General features: G+C 42.9%; 1 protein-coding gene across 1 annotated transcript; it reads left to right on the forward strand.

The window, feature by feature from the left end:
• The first annotated feature begins 540 nt into the window (after positions 1–540).
• On the forward strand, positions 541–1479 carry LOC140913768 (olfactory receptor 5W2-like). The gene has a single exon (XM_073350566.1). The coding sequence runs from the start codon at positions 541–543 to the stop codon at positions 1477–1479; it is 939 nt and encodes a 312-aa protein (XP_073206667.1).
• The last annotated feature ends 14362 nt before the right edge of the window (positions 1480–15841 follow it).

Consider the following 15841-nt stretch of genomic DNA (forward strand, 5'->3'; position numbering starts at 1 on the left):
GTTGGAAAAAATAGGCAATTACCTAGTCACTGAAGCCATGACTTCCCATTCTGTCTCTGGGTTTTCATACAGGGTCCAGTAAACGCCCAAAAGCTTAAGGAGCACAGTGAGCAACTTTACGCCAAACCGACATGCCAAACCACAGAGCTCCCCTTGCCCAAAGAGGGTGGAAAGATTAACACTCCTTTCCTCTCACCCCTTCTTTTGAGAAGGAATCATCTCTTCAGACTGATTCTCTCACAGCAGAGTGACAAAACACTGTTTTCTGTTTGGATTAGTGAACAGGAGTGTTTGTGTGGGGGCATGATTAACCTGCCTGTCATTGTATTTGTACAGCATGTGCATTTTATCGAACACCTGGAATGACCAGCTGTGAACATCTGGATCTGTGGACTAAGCCCTTCCCTGAGCGGGTACTGATGTCCATTGAGAAACTGATCTCCATTTATCTTCTCTTACTTCATTACAGAGAAGGGACAGGTTTTCCACATCATCCACCTGCCCACATCGCTGTTGCAGCCTGATCTCTGTTCAGAGGAGATGGAAGAGGGAAATCACTCGGAGGTGACCGAATTCATTCTCTCAGGACTGACAGATGGTCCGGAGCTGCAGGTTCCCCTGTTTGGGGTGTTCCTCCTGATTTATGGTATCACCCTGTTGGGGAATGGGGGGTTGATCTTGTTAATCACGATTGATCTCCGACTCCACACACCCATGTACTTTTTCCTCAGGAATTTGTCTTTCTGTGACCTTTGCCTTTCATCAACAATTTCCCCTAAGATGCTGCTGAATTTTTTAGCCGAGAGGAAAAGCATTTCTTACACTGCCTGCGCCGTGCAAATGTATCTCGCCATCATTTTTGAAGATGCTGAGTGCCTCTTGCTGGCTGTGATGGCGTATGACCGTTATGTGGCCATCTGTAACCCGCTGCTCTATACGGTCACCATGTCCAGGCAGCTTTGTAAACAGCTGGTGGCTGGGGTGTACGCTGTGGGGGTGGTGGATTCAATGATACACACGTGTTGTACATTTCGGCTGTCATTCTGCAGCTCCAACATCATCAATCATTTCTTCTGTGACATCCCCCCACTGTTGGCGCTCTCCTGTTCTGACACCCGCATCAATGAGATTGTGATGTTTACTTTCACTTGCTGCATTATAATGACCAGCTTTGTGACTGTTCTCCTCTCCTATGTCTATATCACCTCCACCATCCTGCAGATCCGCTCTGCCGAGGGCCGACACAAAGCCTTCTCCACCTGCACTTTCCACATGACCGCTGTGGTCCTGTTTTATGGCACCCTCCTCTTCATGTATTTACGTCCCACCTCCAGGTATTCCATGGATACAGACAAAGTGGCCTCAGTGTTTTACACGCTGCTGATCCCCTTGTTGAACCCCCTCATCTACAGCCTGAGGAACGCGGAGGTGAAGGACGCCCTGAGGAAAGCAATGAATAAACTACTAACCAATTCTTGAATCTGTTTCATTCAGTACTGGTTTAGTGGTGGGGAGTGGAAACAGGTGAATTCAATTCCCAGCCCAGTACAAAATAATTTCAGAGAGCCCGTGGTAGTTTTTTTTTCATTATTATATTGTTATTATTATTAATTTGTTTGTATTCCAACAAGGTCTCCAGGCCCCAACTGAGATCAGTGGACTATACACGGGAAGCATCACAGGAAATGCAGGAAACCCAAGTGCATAGAGTGCTGGGTTATGTCACAGAGACCTCCTTGGAAGTGTCACCTCATGTGATGAAATTACCTCTGAGCCCATTGTTCCTTCCAGCCTGGGCCTCCAGAACCCTGTCTTGCTGAGCCAGACACACTCGCCAGCTGCAACACAGACCCAGTACCTGGGTCATGTCCCCAAAACTGCAGATGTAGACAGAAACCAGCTCAACAGGACACCTGTCTGTAGTACACAGATACCAAGCTCCCAATGGGGTTGAAACCCCAAATAAATCTGTTTTACTCTGTATAAAGCTTATACAGGATAAAATGATAAGTGCTTGCCCTCTATATCCCTTGAAAAGAGATATGCATAGCTGCTTGCCCCCCTACTCCCACCCCCAGGTAACAATTACTTACACTGAGTTTATAAATAAACAAAAGCGATTTTATTAAGCATAAAAAGTAGGATTTAAGTATTTTAAGTAATAACAGACAGAACAAAGCAAAATGAAACAAAACCCTCCAGGCTGAGCTTAATACACTCAGTAATCAGTTACAAATGTTCATGTTTCTCTGAGGATAGAGGACTGTTGCCTGCATACAGTGAAAGGTTTGAATAAGCCAGATGAACACCATTTCCTCCCTATCATCCTTCTTTATTAATTTATTCAAATCCACCACAAACGGTATATATCACCACACATTTATTTATTTCCATAACTTGTTTCATTTCCTTCTTTCAGTCTTTCTGGGAGCAACCATAATATTTTACAATAAAGTTACAGGTAAATAAACACTTGTCTTTTTCATGTTCTGTCCGCTTTCTAGAAGAATGAAAAAGCTATGGAAAGAGGTGCAGCCAGTTAAAATGGATCTCAGCATCTGCTCTGCTGCTGAGATAACATCCTTGGCTCTCCCTGTGGTGCTGTTTCCATACATGGAATGTTGGTTCCATTCACTGAACAGGATGTGGGAAAAAAAGATCTGTGACCGAAAGCTGAAAATGACCGTGTCCCATTTCAAGACCCATCATCTTTCTGGGCTCACGGATCTTGACCTCCTACCTGGTTTGGAACTGGTGATGCAAAGGGGAAAGGCACCTTGTCTCAGCCTCAAAACCTTCAGCCATTCCCTTTCCCCAAAACTGTCTTTCTTAAAATCCTTCCTCTTTATCCACCACCCACATTGCTCAGCAATTATCTCACTGCTTCAATTCTGTGGAGCAGATCACCACACATCAGAGTGAGGAGAGAGACTTTTTTAAACTTGATATCACTGTAAAGGCGGTACTGATCTATGGGGCAATTTAAGTGATTTGTCCACTTTGTGTCAGAGCAGAAGAATGAACCCAGGTCTGCTGAGTCCGAGTCCAGCAGACCATCTGCCCTCCATGGATCAGGGAGAAATGGATGAAATGATTCCTTTCCTACCCAAAAGAATCTGCTATCCTGTGACCCTAAATCTTTAAATAAACAAATATTGGGTCAAATTTAATACCCCAACCAAAGCACATGCATGTCCCATTATAAGAACATAAGAACATTAAGAATGGCCATACTGAATGAGACCAAAGGTCCATCCAGCCCAGTACCCTGTCTACCAATAGTGGCCAATGCCAGGTGCCCCAGAGGGAGTCAACCTAACAGGTAATGATCAAGTGATCACTCTCCTGCCATCCATCTCTACCCTCTGACAAACAGAGGCTTGGGACACCATTCCGTACCCATCCTGGCTAATAGCTATTAATGGAGTTAACTTCCATGAATTTATCCAAGTCTCTTTTAAACCCTGTTATAGCCCTCGCCTTCACAACCTCCTCAGGAAAGGAGTTCCACAGGTTGACTGTGCGCTGTGTGAAGAACTTCCTTTTATTTGTTTTAAACCTGCTGCCCATTAATTTCATTTGGTGGCCCTAGTTCTTATGTTATGGGAACAAGTAAATAACTTTCCCTTATTCACTTTCTCCACACCACTCATGAAATCATATACCTCGATCATATCGCCCCTTAGTCTCCTCTTTTCCTAGCTGAAATGTCCTTGCCCCTTTAATCTCTCCTCACAATGGACCCGTTCCAAACCCCTTATCATTTTAGTTGCCCTTCTCTGAACCTTTTCTAATGCCAGTGTATCTTTTTTGAGATGAGGAGACCACATATGTACACAGTATTGGAGATGTGGGTGCACCATGGATTAATATAAGGCCAATAAGATATTCTCCATCTTATTCTCTATCCCTTTTTTAATGATTCCTAATGTCCTGTTTGCTTTTTTGACTGCCGCTGCACACTATGTGGACGTCTTCAGAGAACTATCCACGATGACTCCAAAATCTTTTTTCCTGATTAGCTGTAGTTAAATTAGCCCCCATCATATTTTATGCCTAGTTGGGGTTATTTTTTTCAAATGTGCATTACTTTACATTTATCCACATTACATTTCATTTACCATTTTGTTGCCCAAGTTTTGTGAGATCTTTTTGAACTTCTTCACAGTCTGCTTTGGGCTTAACTATCTTGAGCAGTTTACTATCATCTGCAAACTTTGCCATGTCACTGTTTACGCCTTTCTCCAGATCATTTATGAATAAGTTGAATACGATTGGTCCTCGGACTGACCCTTGGGGAACACCACTAGTTACCCCTCTCCATTCTGAAAATTTACCATTTGTTCCTACCCCTTTGTTCCCTGTCTTTTAACCAGTTCTCAGTCCATGAAAGGATCTTTCCTCCTATCCCATGACAACTTAATTATCCCTTACATCTGCTTTGTACCCATGTCTGTTGCTACAGGACATTATATCTCATTGGCTTAGCCAGTCCCCTTGTTGTTCTGCAGTTCCTCACTGGTGACTCTTTACCGGGTTAATCAAGGGATTCACTGAGCAAGAACCTCAGGACAGAGATGACGATGAAAATGTAGGAGATGAGGATGACAAGGATGGAGATGATTTCCATGGAGCTGCCATAGGTATAGAGAAGGAGTTGATTGAGGGAAGTGTCGGAGCACAAGAACTTAAGTAGCTGTCAGGGTTCCCTCCCCACTCTGAACTCTAGGGTACAGATGTGGGGACCCGCATGAAAGACCCCCAAAGCTTATTTTTACCAGCTTAGGTTAAAACTTCCCCAAGGCACAAATTCTCCCTTGTACCTTGGATTAGGTAAACGCTGCCACCACCAAATGATTCAACAAACATTTAGGGAGGGCCACTTGGAGCCCCATCTTCCCCCTAATATCCCCCCAAGCCCTACACCCACTCTCCTGGAGAGGCTTGAAAATAAACAAGATGACCACAGACCAATCTTGGGTTTTTAGGACACTAAAAAAAAAACAATCAGATTCTTAAAAAAAACAGAACTTTATTAGAAAGAAAAAAGGTAAAAGAAGCACGTCCGTAAAACTAGAATGGAAGATAATCTCACAGGGCAATTAGATTCAAAACACAGAGGATTTTCCTCTAGGCAAAACCTTAAAGTTAGAAAAAGAAAAAAAAACATATTTGGAATACACCTTCCTCTCAACACAGAGAAAATCACAAGCCAAAACAAAAGATAATCTAACCTATCCCCTTGCTAGTGCTTACTAATTCTATAGGAGTTGAATTGCTTGCTTTCTTGATCTGACTCCCGCAAGAGCCACAAGGAACAGACAGAACAAATCCTTTCCCCGCCTCCCTTTCCCCCCCCCCCCCCCCGCTGCCAGATTTGAAAGTATCTGCAGAAGAGAAGAATGAAAGGGGATGTGAAAAGCTGCTTTCAACTGCCTGAAAGGGGGTTCCAAAGAGGATGGATCTAGACTTTTCTCAGCTGTAGCAGATGACAGAATGAGGAGTAATGCTCTCAAGTTGCAGTGGGCGAGGTTTAGGTTGGATATTAGGAAAAACTTTTTCACTAAGAGGGTGGTGAAACACTGGAATGTGTTACCTAGAGAGGTGGTGGAATCTCCTTCCTTAGAAGTTTTTAAGGTCAGGCTTGGCAAAGCCCTGGATGGGATGATTTAGTTGGGGATTGGTCTTGCCTTGAGCAGGGGGTCAGGTCCTGCTTTGAGCAGGGGGTTGTACTAGATGACCTCTTGAGGTCCCTTCCAACCCGGATATTCTATGATTCTATGATCTTGTCCCCTTATCCCCTGGGTCATTTTGGTCAGGTGCCAGCCATGTTAATTGAGCTCTTAACCCTTTACCAGTAAGAGGATTTTGTGCCTCTGGCTAAGATGGATTTCATAGTTTTATATACAGAAAGGCGGTTACCCTTCCCTTTATAATTATGACAGGAGCCGAGGTGGGTCTTCCCACCCCCTTACCTCCCTATGACTGGGGGGTGTTAACAGGCCACTTTCACCTTGAATTGTCCCTTGAAATATGTGTGAACTACTTACACTAAACAATCTGTTCCACCTTGTATTTACCTGTGATATTCTGAGTTAGTTTCCCAGACCTGAAGAAGAGCTCTGTGTCAGCTCAAAAACTTGTCTCTGTCACCAACAAAAGTTGGTCCAAGAAAAGCTATTACCTCCTCCACCTTGTCTTTGTACAGTTCTGGTCAGTTATTGTACCAGCATCCCTTTGCTCTCAATGGCTAAGGTCATGTCTACACTAGAGAGCTTACAGCAGCACAGATGTACTAATGCAGCTGTGCCACTGTATGATCACTCATGTAGCTGCTCTGTGCTGATGTGAGAAAGCTCTCCTGTTGGCCTAATAAAACCACGTCTATAAGTGACAGTAGTTGTGTCGGTGGGAGAGCTTCTGCTACCAACATAGAATCGTAGAAGATTTGGGTTGGAAGAGACCTCAGGGGTCATCTAGTCCAACCCTCTGCTAAAAGCAGGACCAACCCCAACTAAATCATCCCAGCCAGGGCTTTGTCAAGCTGGGTCTTCAAAACCTCTGAGGAAGGAGATTCCACCACCTCCCAAGGTAACCCATTCCAGTGCTTCACCACCCTGCTAGTGAAATAGTGTTTCCTAATATCCAACCTAGACCTCCCCCACTGCAACTTGAGACCATTGCTCCTTGTTCTGTCATCTGCCACCACTGAGAACAGCCGAGCTCCGTCCTCTTTGGGACCCCCCTTCAGGTAGTTGAAGGTTGCTATCAAATCCCACCTCACTCTTCTCTCCTGCAGACTAAATAACCCCACTTCCCTTAGCCTCTCTTTGTAAGTCATGTGCCCCAGCCCCCTGATCATTTTTGTTGCCCTCCTCTGGACTTGCTCCAATTTGTCAACAACGCTTTTGTAGTGGTGGGCCCCAAACTGGGTGCAATAGTCCACATGTGGCCTCACCAGTGCCGAATAGAGGGGAATAATAACTTTCCTCGATCTGCTGGTACTGCTCCTACTAATGCTGTTCACACCGGCGCTTCTGATGGTGTAACGTATGTCGCTCACGGAGGTGTTTCTCTCACACACCTAAGTGACATATGTTATACCGACAAAAGTGGTAGTGTAGACCTGGCCGAAGATGATTCCATTCAAGCACAGTCTAAAACAATACAGGCAGCTGTAATGGATGAGGGCGTAAGTGGCGGATATAATTAATTTTCATGGTCTCAGGAGAACGAGCCTTTTTGTATTTGAGTCACATATTCATGATGGGCCTCTGAATAAAGGCAAAATTCTCTGATTTGAACTTTCATCCATGATCTTTCCATCAACAAGTGGCTCTCTCCTGATGTTCAAAGGAGACATTCGTAGGAGTTACAACCTGGGTTTAATGACGCAGTAACAATGCAGCACTGTAATAGCAATATATGTTTGGGGAAAGAGAAGCCAGGGGCTGTTGAGCTCAGTGTTTGTTGTGTGGTTATTACACTAATGGTATATGTAGCTGTACATTGTTTTCCTTCCTTTAAAGCACATTAAGTTCATTTACTCTATGCAATCCTGCTGTATGGCTTGGCTGATACCGGAATGTAAAGTACAAATGTTTCTTCTCCGAGGCTTACAAAATGATCATTCTGTGACCTGTACATCTGAAACTATCTGTAAAACATGGTGACTGGACTTGATGGCCTCTCGAGGTCTCTTCCAGTTCTAGGATTCCATGAGCTGGGGAACAATTCATGTTCTGATGGTGCAGTAACATTTATATTGCACTGGGAACTCTGGAACCACAAAGGAGACCTCCTCAAAGCCCAAACCTCCTAATCTCCTAGTTGTACGAAGCAATTAAACAGGGCAGCCCAGGAACAGACTGGTTTAAATACACGTTCAAATTTCAAAAGGAAACACAGATGCTCAGACCTGCACATCCTGCAGGGCAGGATGCTAAATGGGAACACTAAAATCAAACCCAGCTATAGGTTTTGAGTGACTTTTCTCGGAAAATAAACCACCCAAGAGGCTGAAGTGGGAGGACAGAGTAACTCTTGGGAATGAGTTTTGCTTCTTTTCCACTCAAGACATCAGGGTGAAAGCTCGGATGACAGTGATCAGAAATTGTGATTAATCTTAAATCTGATTGATGGCCTTTGTGCAATGAGTTGGGTCCCTCACTGCATATTCTAGCATGATAGATGGCCACATCTAGAGCTGGTTGGGAATTTGTTTTCCCACTGAAAATTTCAAATTTTCATTGAAAAATCATCATGTGTCATATTCTGTCTGTACACTGAGATGTTTTGACATGGAAATGCTGTTGCAGTGCCTCATGGGAGTTGTAGTTCAAGAGGCTCTTGCTCCCACTTTTCTCTCCAGGCCGCACTCCCTGGTTGGGTGACATGTTCCATGATGCACTATGGTCTCCCTTCTTGGTGAGGGGAGGAGGTGTATCATTACAGATACATGGCCCCAGTGCAACATGGGAGGTAAAGTCTGGCTGGGGAATGGGGCTCATCAAGGAGAATTGGAGCATGTGTTATTGGAGCTACTCATGAGGTACCCTGGCAGCATTTCAGAATTGAAGTATTTTAGTTTTCAAATCAAATCCAAAAATATTTGGGCTCTCAGGAATTCAGGTTTCAGGTGACAAAAAATAAAATAAAATCCATTTAGCTGAAAGCCTAATATTTCATGAAAAAATAATTTTGATGGAAAATGTTTGACCACCTCTGCCCACATCACAAATTCCACCATTGCAATTAGTGCTTATTGGTACCTTGCTGGCAACTTCAGCAGAGAAAGCAAAGAGTGACTAGGCCGCAGAGACTGAATGCTACTATCATCCCCTAGAGATGTTGCTTCTAGGTCAGCATTGAGGCACATTAGTTGGAACTGGCTGGCGTGTAATTCTTTATTGTAGCTGCCCACAGTGTGGCTGATGTGGGTGATTGAGAGCAGTCTTCAGTCTCCAGAGCTGTTTGTCAGACACCTGTCACTCACATCATGTTCACTTTACAATGTAGTGAGCTCTTTGAAAAGTCACTTAGTAAAAATGGCATTATGGCTCTCAGTGTTTATTGTCTCTCACTAATATCTACACCAAGTATGCTCAGATCATATCTCACTGCTAACCTGGGAGTTTTTTGAAAACTTTGCCTGCTCTCTGAGAGTTAAATGGGGCATTGTCCACCTCATGCATCATCTTCACTAGCCAAACTGGGCCCTCAGTGACACCTCTCCAGTCACAGCACCATCAGTCGGTTTGCACAGAAGTAATCGATTGGACCTGAAGAAACAAGTTTACTGGTGATGCATAAGATTGGAAAGTGCCCAGCTCCTTCTCTCTCCTTAGTGTCAGTTCTCCAGAGCTAACAGAAATAATCAGCAGTAAAAACTGATTTCTCTCACTGAAGATAGAAGATGTGACTATAATGCAGACAGGGAGCAGGTCTGTGGTGTAGGCAGGTGACATTTTTACACAGTCAGTTTTCAGAGATTGCCTGTGCTTGGCATGAGTGGGGAAAAGATACACACCAGAGAGTTTTATAGCTGTACTGTTCCTGGCCTTTACATGGTTAGACAGGGTAAGAATGGCACAGCTGAGGAGGTGCTGGAGCTGACAAGTAGGAGGCGGGGCATTCTCTTGGCATACCTTTTTGCTACTTAGGCTTTAAAAATTAAAATATTCAAAATAAAAACCAGATCTGTTTTTCCAACCTTCTTCTGGGTTTCAGTAGCTCAAGAAGGAATAGACTGACACCTTCTAAACATGTAAATCTCTAGTTTCATTCCCAGGGTACATTTTTAAAAAGAATAAAGAGCAAATACAAGAAGTTACTAACATCTCGGTAGTCATGGATGTGCGACAACTCACAGTTTTGCCAACTGCCATGAATTTATTGCCTACCTCATGACATTTGGTGCTTTCCTTAAAGATCCAGCACCTGGAGTCAGGTGAATCTCAGCTTTCATTTCAAGACAATTAATTGTCTGGTGCTCATGATTACAAAGAAAAACTTGTAAACATGACCATATGTGCTCCCCAAAGGCTCAAAAACCAGAAGGCCAACAAATGAACCAAACTATGTATGTCTTCCTTAATCTTATGAGATTGGAGGACCTGTGTCATGTTTTCTGAAGGTTTGGGAGCTGGCAATACTGCAGTCGTCTGACATGGGCCATACACAGAGATTGACTCAGGATCTACTGCATTAGAGACTAGATCCAGCACCCATTGAAGTCAATGGTAAAGCTCCCATTTTCTTTGGCTGTGTCGGAGTAGGTCCTAAAAGTAGGAGCATCTACACTTTAAACTCAAATATTAAGCCCCTCTTTGTTGGCCTCTGCTGTAGATTTCTTAATTTATTATGTGGACTAACCAAAAAGAGGTAAGGGTGGGGAGGCAAAGATCTTATGTGGCTTGACGAAGTTTGGCTCATTACTCTACTGTTTGCAGGAAGACTGTTTTCATGTGAGCAGAATTTGGTAGGAAACTTTTCTCTCTCTCCCCGACTCATTCTTGGTGGAGAAAAGTTTGCCATTAGAGGTGGCAGACATTTTTAAAGATGAAAATCTTTTTTAGTCAAAAATAGCCATTTTATATTCCTAAACTAATAATTTTCACTAAAAACGTGTCCACTTTCAAAATGTTGAATGATATCTTTTTTCAGTATTGCTTGCCAGTATTTTTTCTTTGACTGTTTCCTGTTTTCTTCTTTTTCCCCCCTTCTCTCCACCCCCTTTGTCTTTCCTTTTTAATTTCAGAAGAGGGCTGAAGAAAAGAGGAAAGCAGGAAAACGGAAACAGCTAAAAGAAAAATATCTTGCCAAACATTTAAAACGAGTGTGTATTGAAACCTACAAACCCAAACTTTGAAATGTTGAATCAAATTGTTTTACATTTCTGTTTTTACCAGTTCTAGTTCCAAGGTGCCTGATTCTGCACTGCTGAGCATCTTCTGCTGTCACGAACAACTGTGCCATATGAAGTGCTGATTCAAACTCTGCTGAAGTAAATAGGAATCTTTCCATTGACTTCAGTAGGCTTTGGATCAGGGCCTTATGATGCAAAGGTGTACAAGAGTATACAAGCTGCAAGACAATGGAAAATCAGTCACATTGAGAGAGGGATGGGCAACGGGATGGATCCCTTAATGATTACCTGTTCTGTACATTCCCACTGAAGCACCTGGCATTGGCCACTGTCAGAAGACAGAATACTGGGCTAGATGGAACACTGGTCTTACCCAATATGGTCATTCTTATGTTTATTCTGTTCTTATGGGATTTTGCAGGAACAAGCTTCAGAGGTGATCCTTTTTTGCCCAGAAAACGTAAGAATGTTCGCTCAAAACATTCTGTACAAGTTTAAAACAAAACATCATGCACTCGTTTTCAAAAATAGAAGATATGTTTTCCCCCTATCAGCACTCTTTAAACATGACTGTTTTCCCCACTCAGCTGTGTGAAAACTAAATCCCAAATTGGTCTGCATCAGCATATAATTCCTGACCTTTCAACCGAATAAAATACAAAAAAAAAAATGTTTTACTCAAACAAGAAAAGATCAACCCAAAATTAGAAAGGGTAGAAGATGTTAAAAGAAAACAAAAGATGATTGGCAGATAGATAGAACTCCAATGTTTCAGACCTATATAAAACAGTAACACATTTGCATTTTGCCTCCAAAGCATTTTTATCATCATCCAGTTGCTATCAGCATCAGAGATTATCCTTGTTTCAGAGTAACAGCCGTGTTAGTCTGTATTTGCAAAAAGAAAAGGAGTACTTGTGGCACCTCAAAGACTAACCAATTTATTTGAGCATAAGCTTTTGTGAGCTACAGATCACTTCATCGGATGCATACTGTGGATTATCCTGCTTCTTTATGAGCACTGGGGTCCCTAATCCCTGAGGCATGATTGTGACAGGTGTTCCCGGGGTGCAACCTGGAACTGGGGCACCGCTAAGCTCTCTGTCTTACCAACCCGAGCTCCCTTCCATATTGTAATAATGCAACTGGTCTTGCAACGACACAAACACTCACAGGCTGGGACACGCCCAGCTGAGTTACATGAATGCTTTTGCCAGCTGCTACGAACCAACGATAGGCTTCAGTCAGTTCCCTCTTGCTCTCCAGTCTAGGATCCCAGACCTGTATTGTCCTGCCCTGGTCAGAAGCCTGACCAGTGTAAGTTATTACCCCATCCACCCTCCCTCAATGTGGAGAGGACAATGCACCAGCCCCTCCTGTTCCTTAGCAGATTTTCCTTTCCACTTCAAACAACACACTGTTCTAGGTAAAAAACATAAACAAAGGTTTATTAACTACTGAAAGATGGATTTTAAGTGATTATAAGTAATAAGTGTACAGATTAAAGTAGATTACATAAGAAATAAAACAAAATCACAATCTACGTTCTATAACCTAGACAGGATTTGAATCAATCAGTGTCTCACCGTGATGGGACAAAGAGCTCACCAATCTTCCACACACCAGCTGGAATTCCTCATTTCCCGCCTGGGGCCACTTCCCCAGTCAAAGTCTTTGTCCTCTAGCCATCTTTCCAGGTTTCCAGCTGTGGGGGGAGTGAAGCCAAGTGATGATGTCACTTCCCCCTTTTACAGCTTCTGAAGTGTGGAGGAACTTCATTGTCCCAAACAAAGCACCCAGGACAGTTCATGGAAAAGTACAGGCACAAGATGGAGACCAGTGTCATATGAGCTGTTCACATGCCCTTGCATACATTGATGACTCATAGCAGGGGCCATTACCTATATTCTGGCTAGAATGTCCACAAAATATCTATCGGGTCAGGATAACCTTCTACTCGTTGCCCATCCCTCTCACAATTGTTTGTAGAAAGTTTCTTCCTAACACCCACAGGTTAGAGGTTGGTTTCTGCTCTAATGAATATGCTTTATATCTGTCCCTGAAAGCTTATGCCCAAATACATTCGTTAGTCTTGAAGGTGCCACAAATACTCCTCATAATTTTTTAACCTTTATTATAAATCTGGATATTGTTATACCCATAAAATGTCCCTTCCTTTTTTAATCCTGCCTCAATGATATCTTATGATAGTAAGTTCCACAGGGAAATATATCAGACCTGAGTCTCACATCAACTAGTGCAATAGGAACACTGGAAAAGTTCCTTCCATTTCCAGAGAGAGTAATGGTTTGGGAGATAGTCCTTATAATTTAATGAGGATATTTCTGCTTAAACTGATAATACTGATACATCCAAAAGGAATATTTTAAGTCAACCACTGTATCTTATTCTGGAAATGATCACACTTAAATGAAAGGGAGTTAAGAGCAGAGAGCAAATTTGTGTCCAAAGAGTGAAGTGATTAAGTATTCATTTAATAGCTATTCATTATTGTGATCATGGAGAGAAACCAGAGAGGGGAAATTTTATTTTTAACCATTTTAATATCACAAATTGTAATTATTAGGACAAGACTGTTCAAACACCACATTATATTTCATTATATAAGAATCATACAAAAACCAGATAATAGGATATTACAACAAGTTTGGCACCATCCAAGATAGGCATCCAGTCCTCCCCTATTTAAATTCTTTGGGAGCTTTGCTATTGACTTAAATGGGATTAAGATCAGATCCTCTAACAGAAATATTTTGATGTACAATAATAGCAGAAAACTTTCCCGAGAAGAACCATCTTACATCACAGAACTGCAAGATCATAACAAATACCAATATTAATACATTAATGTGTTGTTACAAAAATTATAAGAATTTATCTAGATATTTTGTTGGTATCAGTTTTTTTCATTCTCCCCATGCATAAAAATTGGATATGACCTCAAATTTTGTACACTTATTTGACAAATTAAACCAATATGTTAAACATATAATTATTTGTAGATTTCTTTAAAACACAAAAATATTATTAGGCGCCATCAGAAATGCTAATATAAGTGTTCACTCAATAACAAGATAAAAAAGACAGAAGAAATGAGTCCAAAGGGTGAATTAATCCATGAGTCATTTTTCTAGTAACTATGAATAATAATGATGGTATATTTAGTTTTTAATTGCCTATCAATATGAATTCTTCGATCCAGGCTATATGGTCTTGTGAGCCCAAGGATTACATCTTTGAACTACACAGCATGGAATGTCTTCAGTGTTGCAAGTCCGATACTACTGAGACATTACACTGCAATGCAATGACTTTGTTGTTGCCAGCACGGAGGGATTACCACATGGCTCATGCCTAAGGGCCCAGGCCAGTTTAGGGCCCCTGGAAAATCTGCCCCACCACTGCCCCAGGGCTGGAGGAGCTCTCACTACTTGTGGTGGCCCTGAGGCTGTGATTGGGGCAGAGAGCTTCTCAGGTTTCGGGGCTGAAGTGGGGCTGGCGTAGAAAGGAGCCAGAAGGGGGCAGGACTGTGGAGGAAGGGGCAGAATAGGGTGGGAACATTGGAGGAGCCTCAGGGAGAAGGAGCAGAATGGGGTAGGACCATGAGTGGGACTTTAGGAGGAAGGGGTGGGGTGGAGCCATTGTTTCCGGTGCTGGGGCTCCCCCACTTGCTCTGGCCTAGGGCCCCGGGAGACCTTAATCCATCTCTGGTGCCAGCACAGATTGTACTATGCCTTAAGCCTGTTGTCACTGTTTGAATGTCACGACTCTCCCAAAACTTAAGAATCTTTGTGCCGGCAATAAAGTTCCTCCGTTCTGTGGCTAGACCAGGACTGTCAGGCACGGGCTTACGCTGCACTGCCTGGGCTAGATCCTCAGCTGGTATCAATCAGTGTAGCTCCAATCTCTGGCCCTTTGGTGCACTGCAATTTGGCCACAGATTATAAGGTAGGAAATTTCCTAGGCAGCGCCTATGTTATTAGCGAAAAGTGGCGCCCCTCTTAGTGCAGACAATCCCTGTGACGCTGATGACTGACACAATTAATGTCAGTCTGTGAGCAGCCACTAGGAGGCAGTATCCCACGCAAAGCCTAATACATGACAGAAGGCAGGAAAACACATGACATATGGTCAGGGCTGATGTAGGTTGGCAGGAAGGAAGAACAATTGTACCAAGGCCCCAAGCTCAGGGAGAGCCTCAAAACATTTGTAACTGGGGTGAAATGGAAGGGGTAGAGCTGCAGTGAACATGATATATCAGGTCCCCTGCCAACAATGCAAGGTTAATGTGCTGTTGCTAGTCCCAAGACATAGGATTTATACCCGTAGGGTATTCCCTCTTTGAGGTGGTTAGCCCCAAAAGTATATTAGGCCTTATGTCTGCACAGCAGGTTCTGTGAGGTGCTGATAGTCTAAAGAATATTGAGATTTATATCGACAGAGCAGTTGCATTGCCAACCCATGGATGACCAGCCCTTAGAAAGACCTGCAGAAAAATCAGTGATGTTGATAATTCAAAGACTGTTAATTCAGATATAAGGCCTCCAATGTGATTTCTGTGTGGGGTGATGTAAGCTTAAGTAGTGTCATTTTTATATGTGTATAATACAGTGATGATGTGGTGTTGGATTTGTATCTGAAGGATGAATTCTGTTCTGTTGCTTTCCCAAAGATTATGCCGCCCAGATGCCTGCAGGACAGTACCAGTGTGGCATTGCTGACCCAAAGAGTATCAGGCCTTTCAATTATTAATAAATATCAGTATTATCTGCAGTGTTGTTGTGCCCATGTTGGTCCCAGGATATGTCCACTTCATTCTGAATGGTTTCTTGCAACAAGTGTTCATTCTTTGTGTTTAACAATCTGTTCCACCTTGCATTTAGCTGGGACATTCTGAGTACCTTTCCCAGACCTGAAGCAGTGCTCTCTGGGAGCTTTGTCTCTTTCACCAAC

Source organism: Lepidochelys kempii, chromosome 6, assembly GCF_965140265.1.
Source record: "Lepidochelys kempii isolate rLepKem1 chromosome 6, rLepKem1.hap2, whole genome shotgun sequence".
Lineage (NCBI taxonomy): Eukaryota > Metazoa > Chordata > Testudines > Cheloniidae > Lepidochelys > Lepidochelys kempii.

What these genes read in the sequence shown, in the direction of transcription:
- LOC140913768 (XM_073350566.1), top strand. Translation starts at nt 541, where the DNA reads ATGGAAGAGGGAAATCACTCGGAGGTGACCGAATTCATTCTCTCAGGA.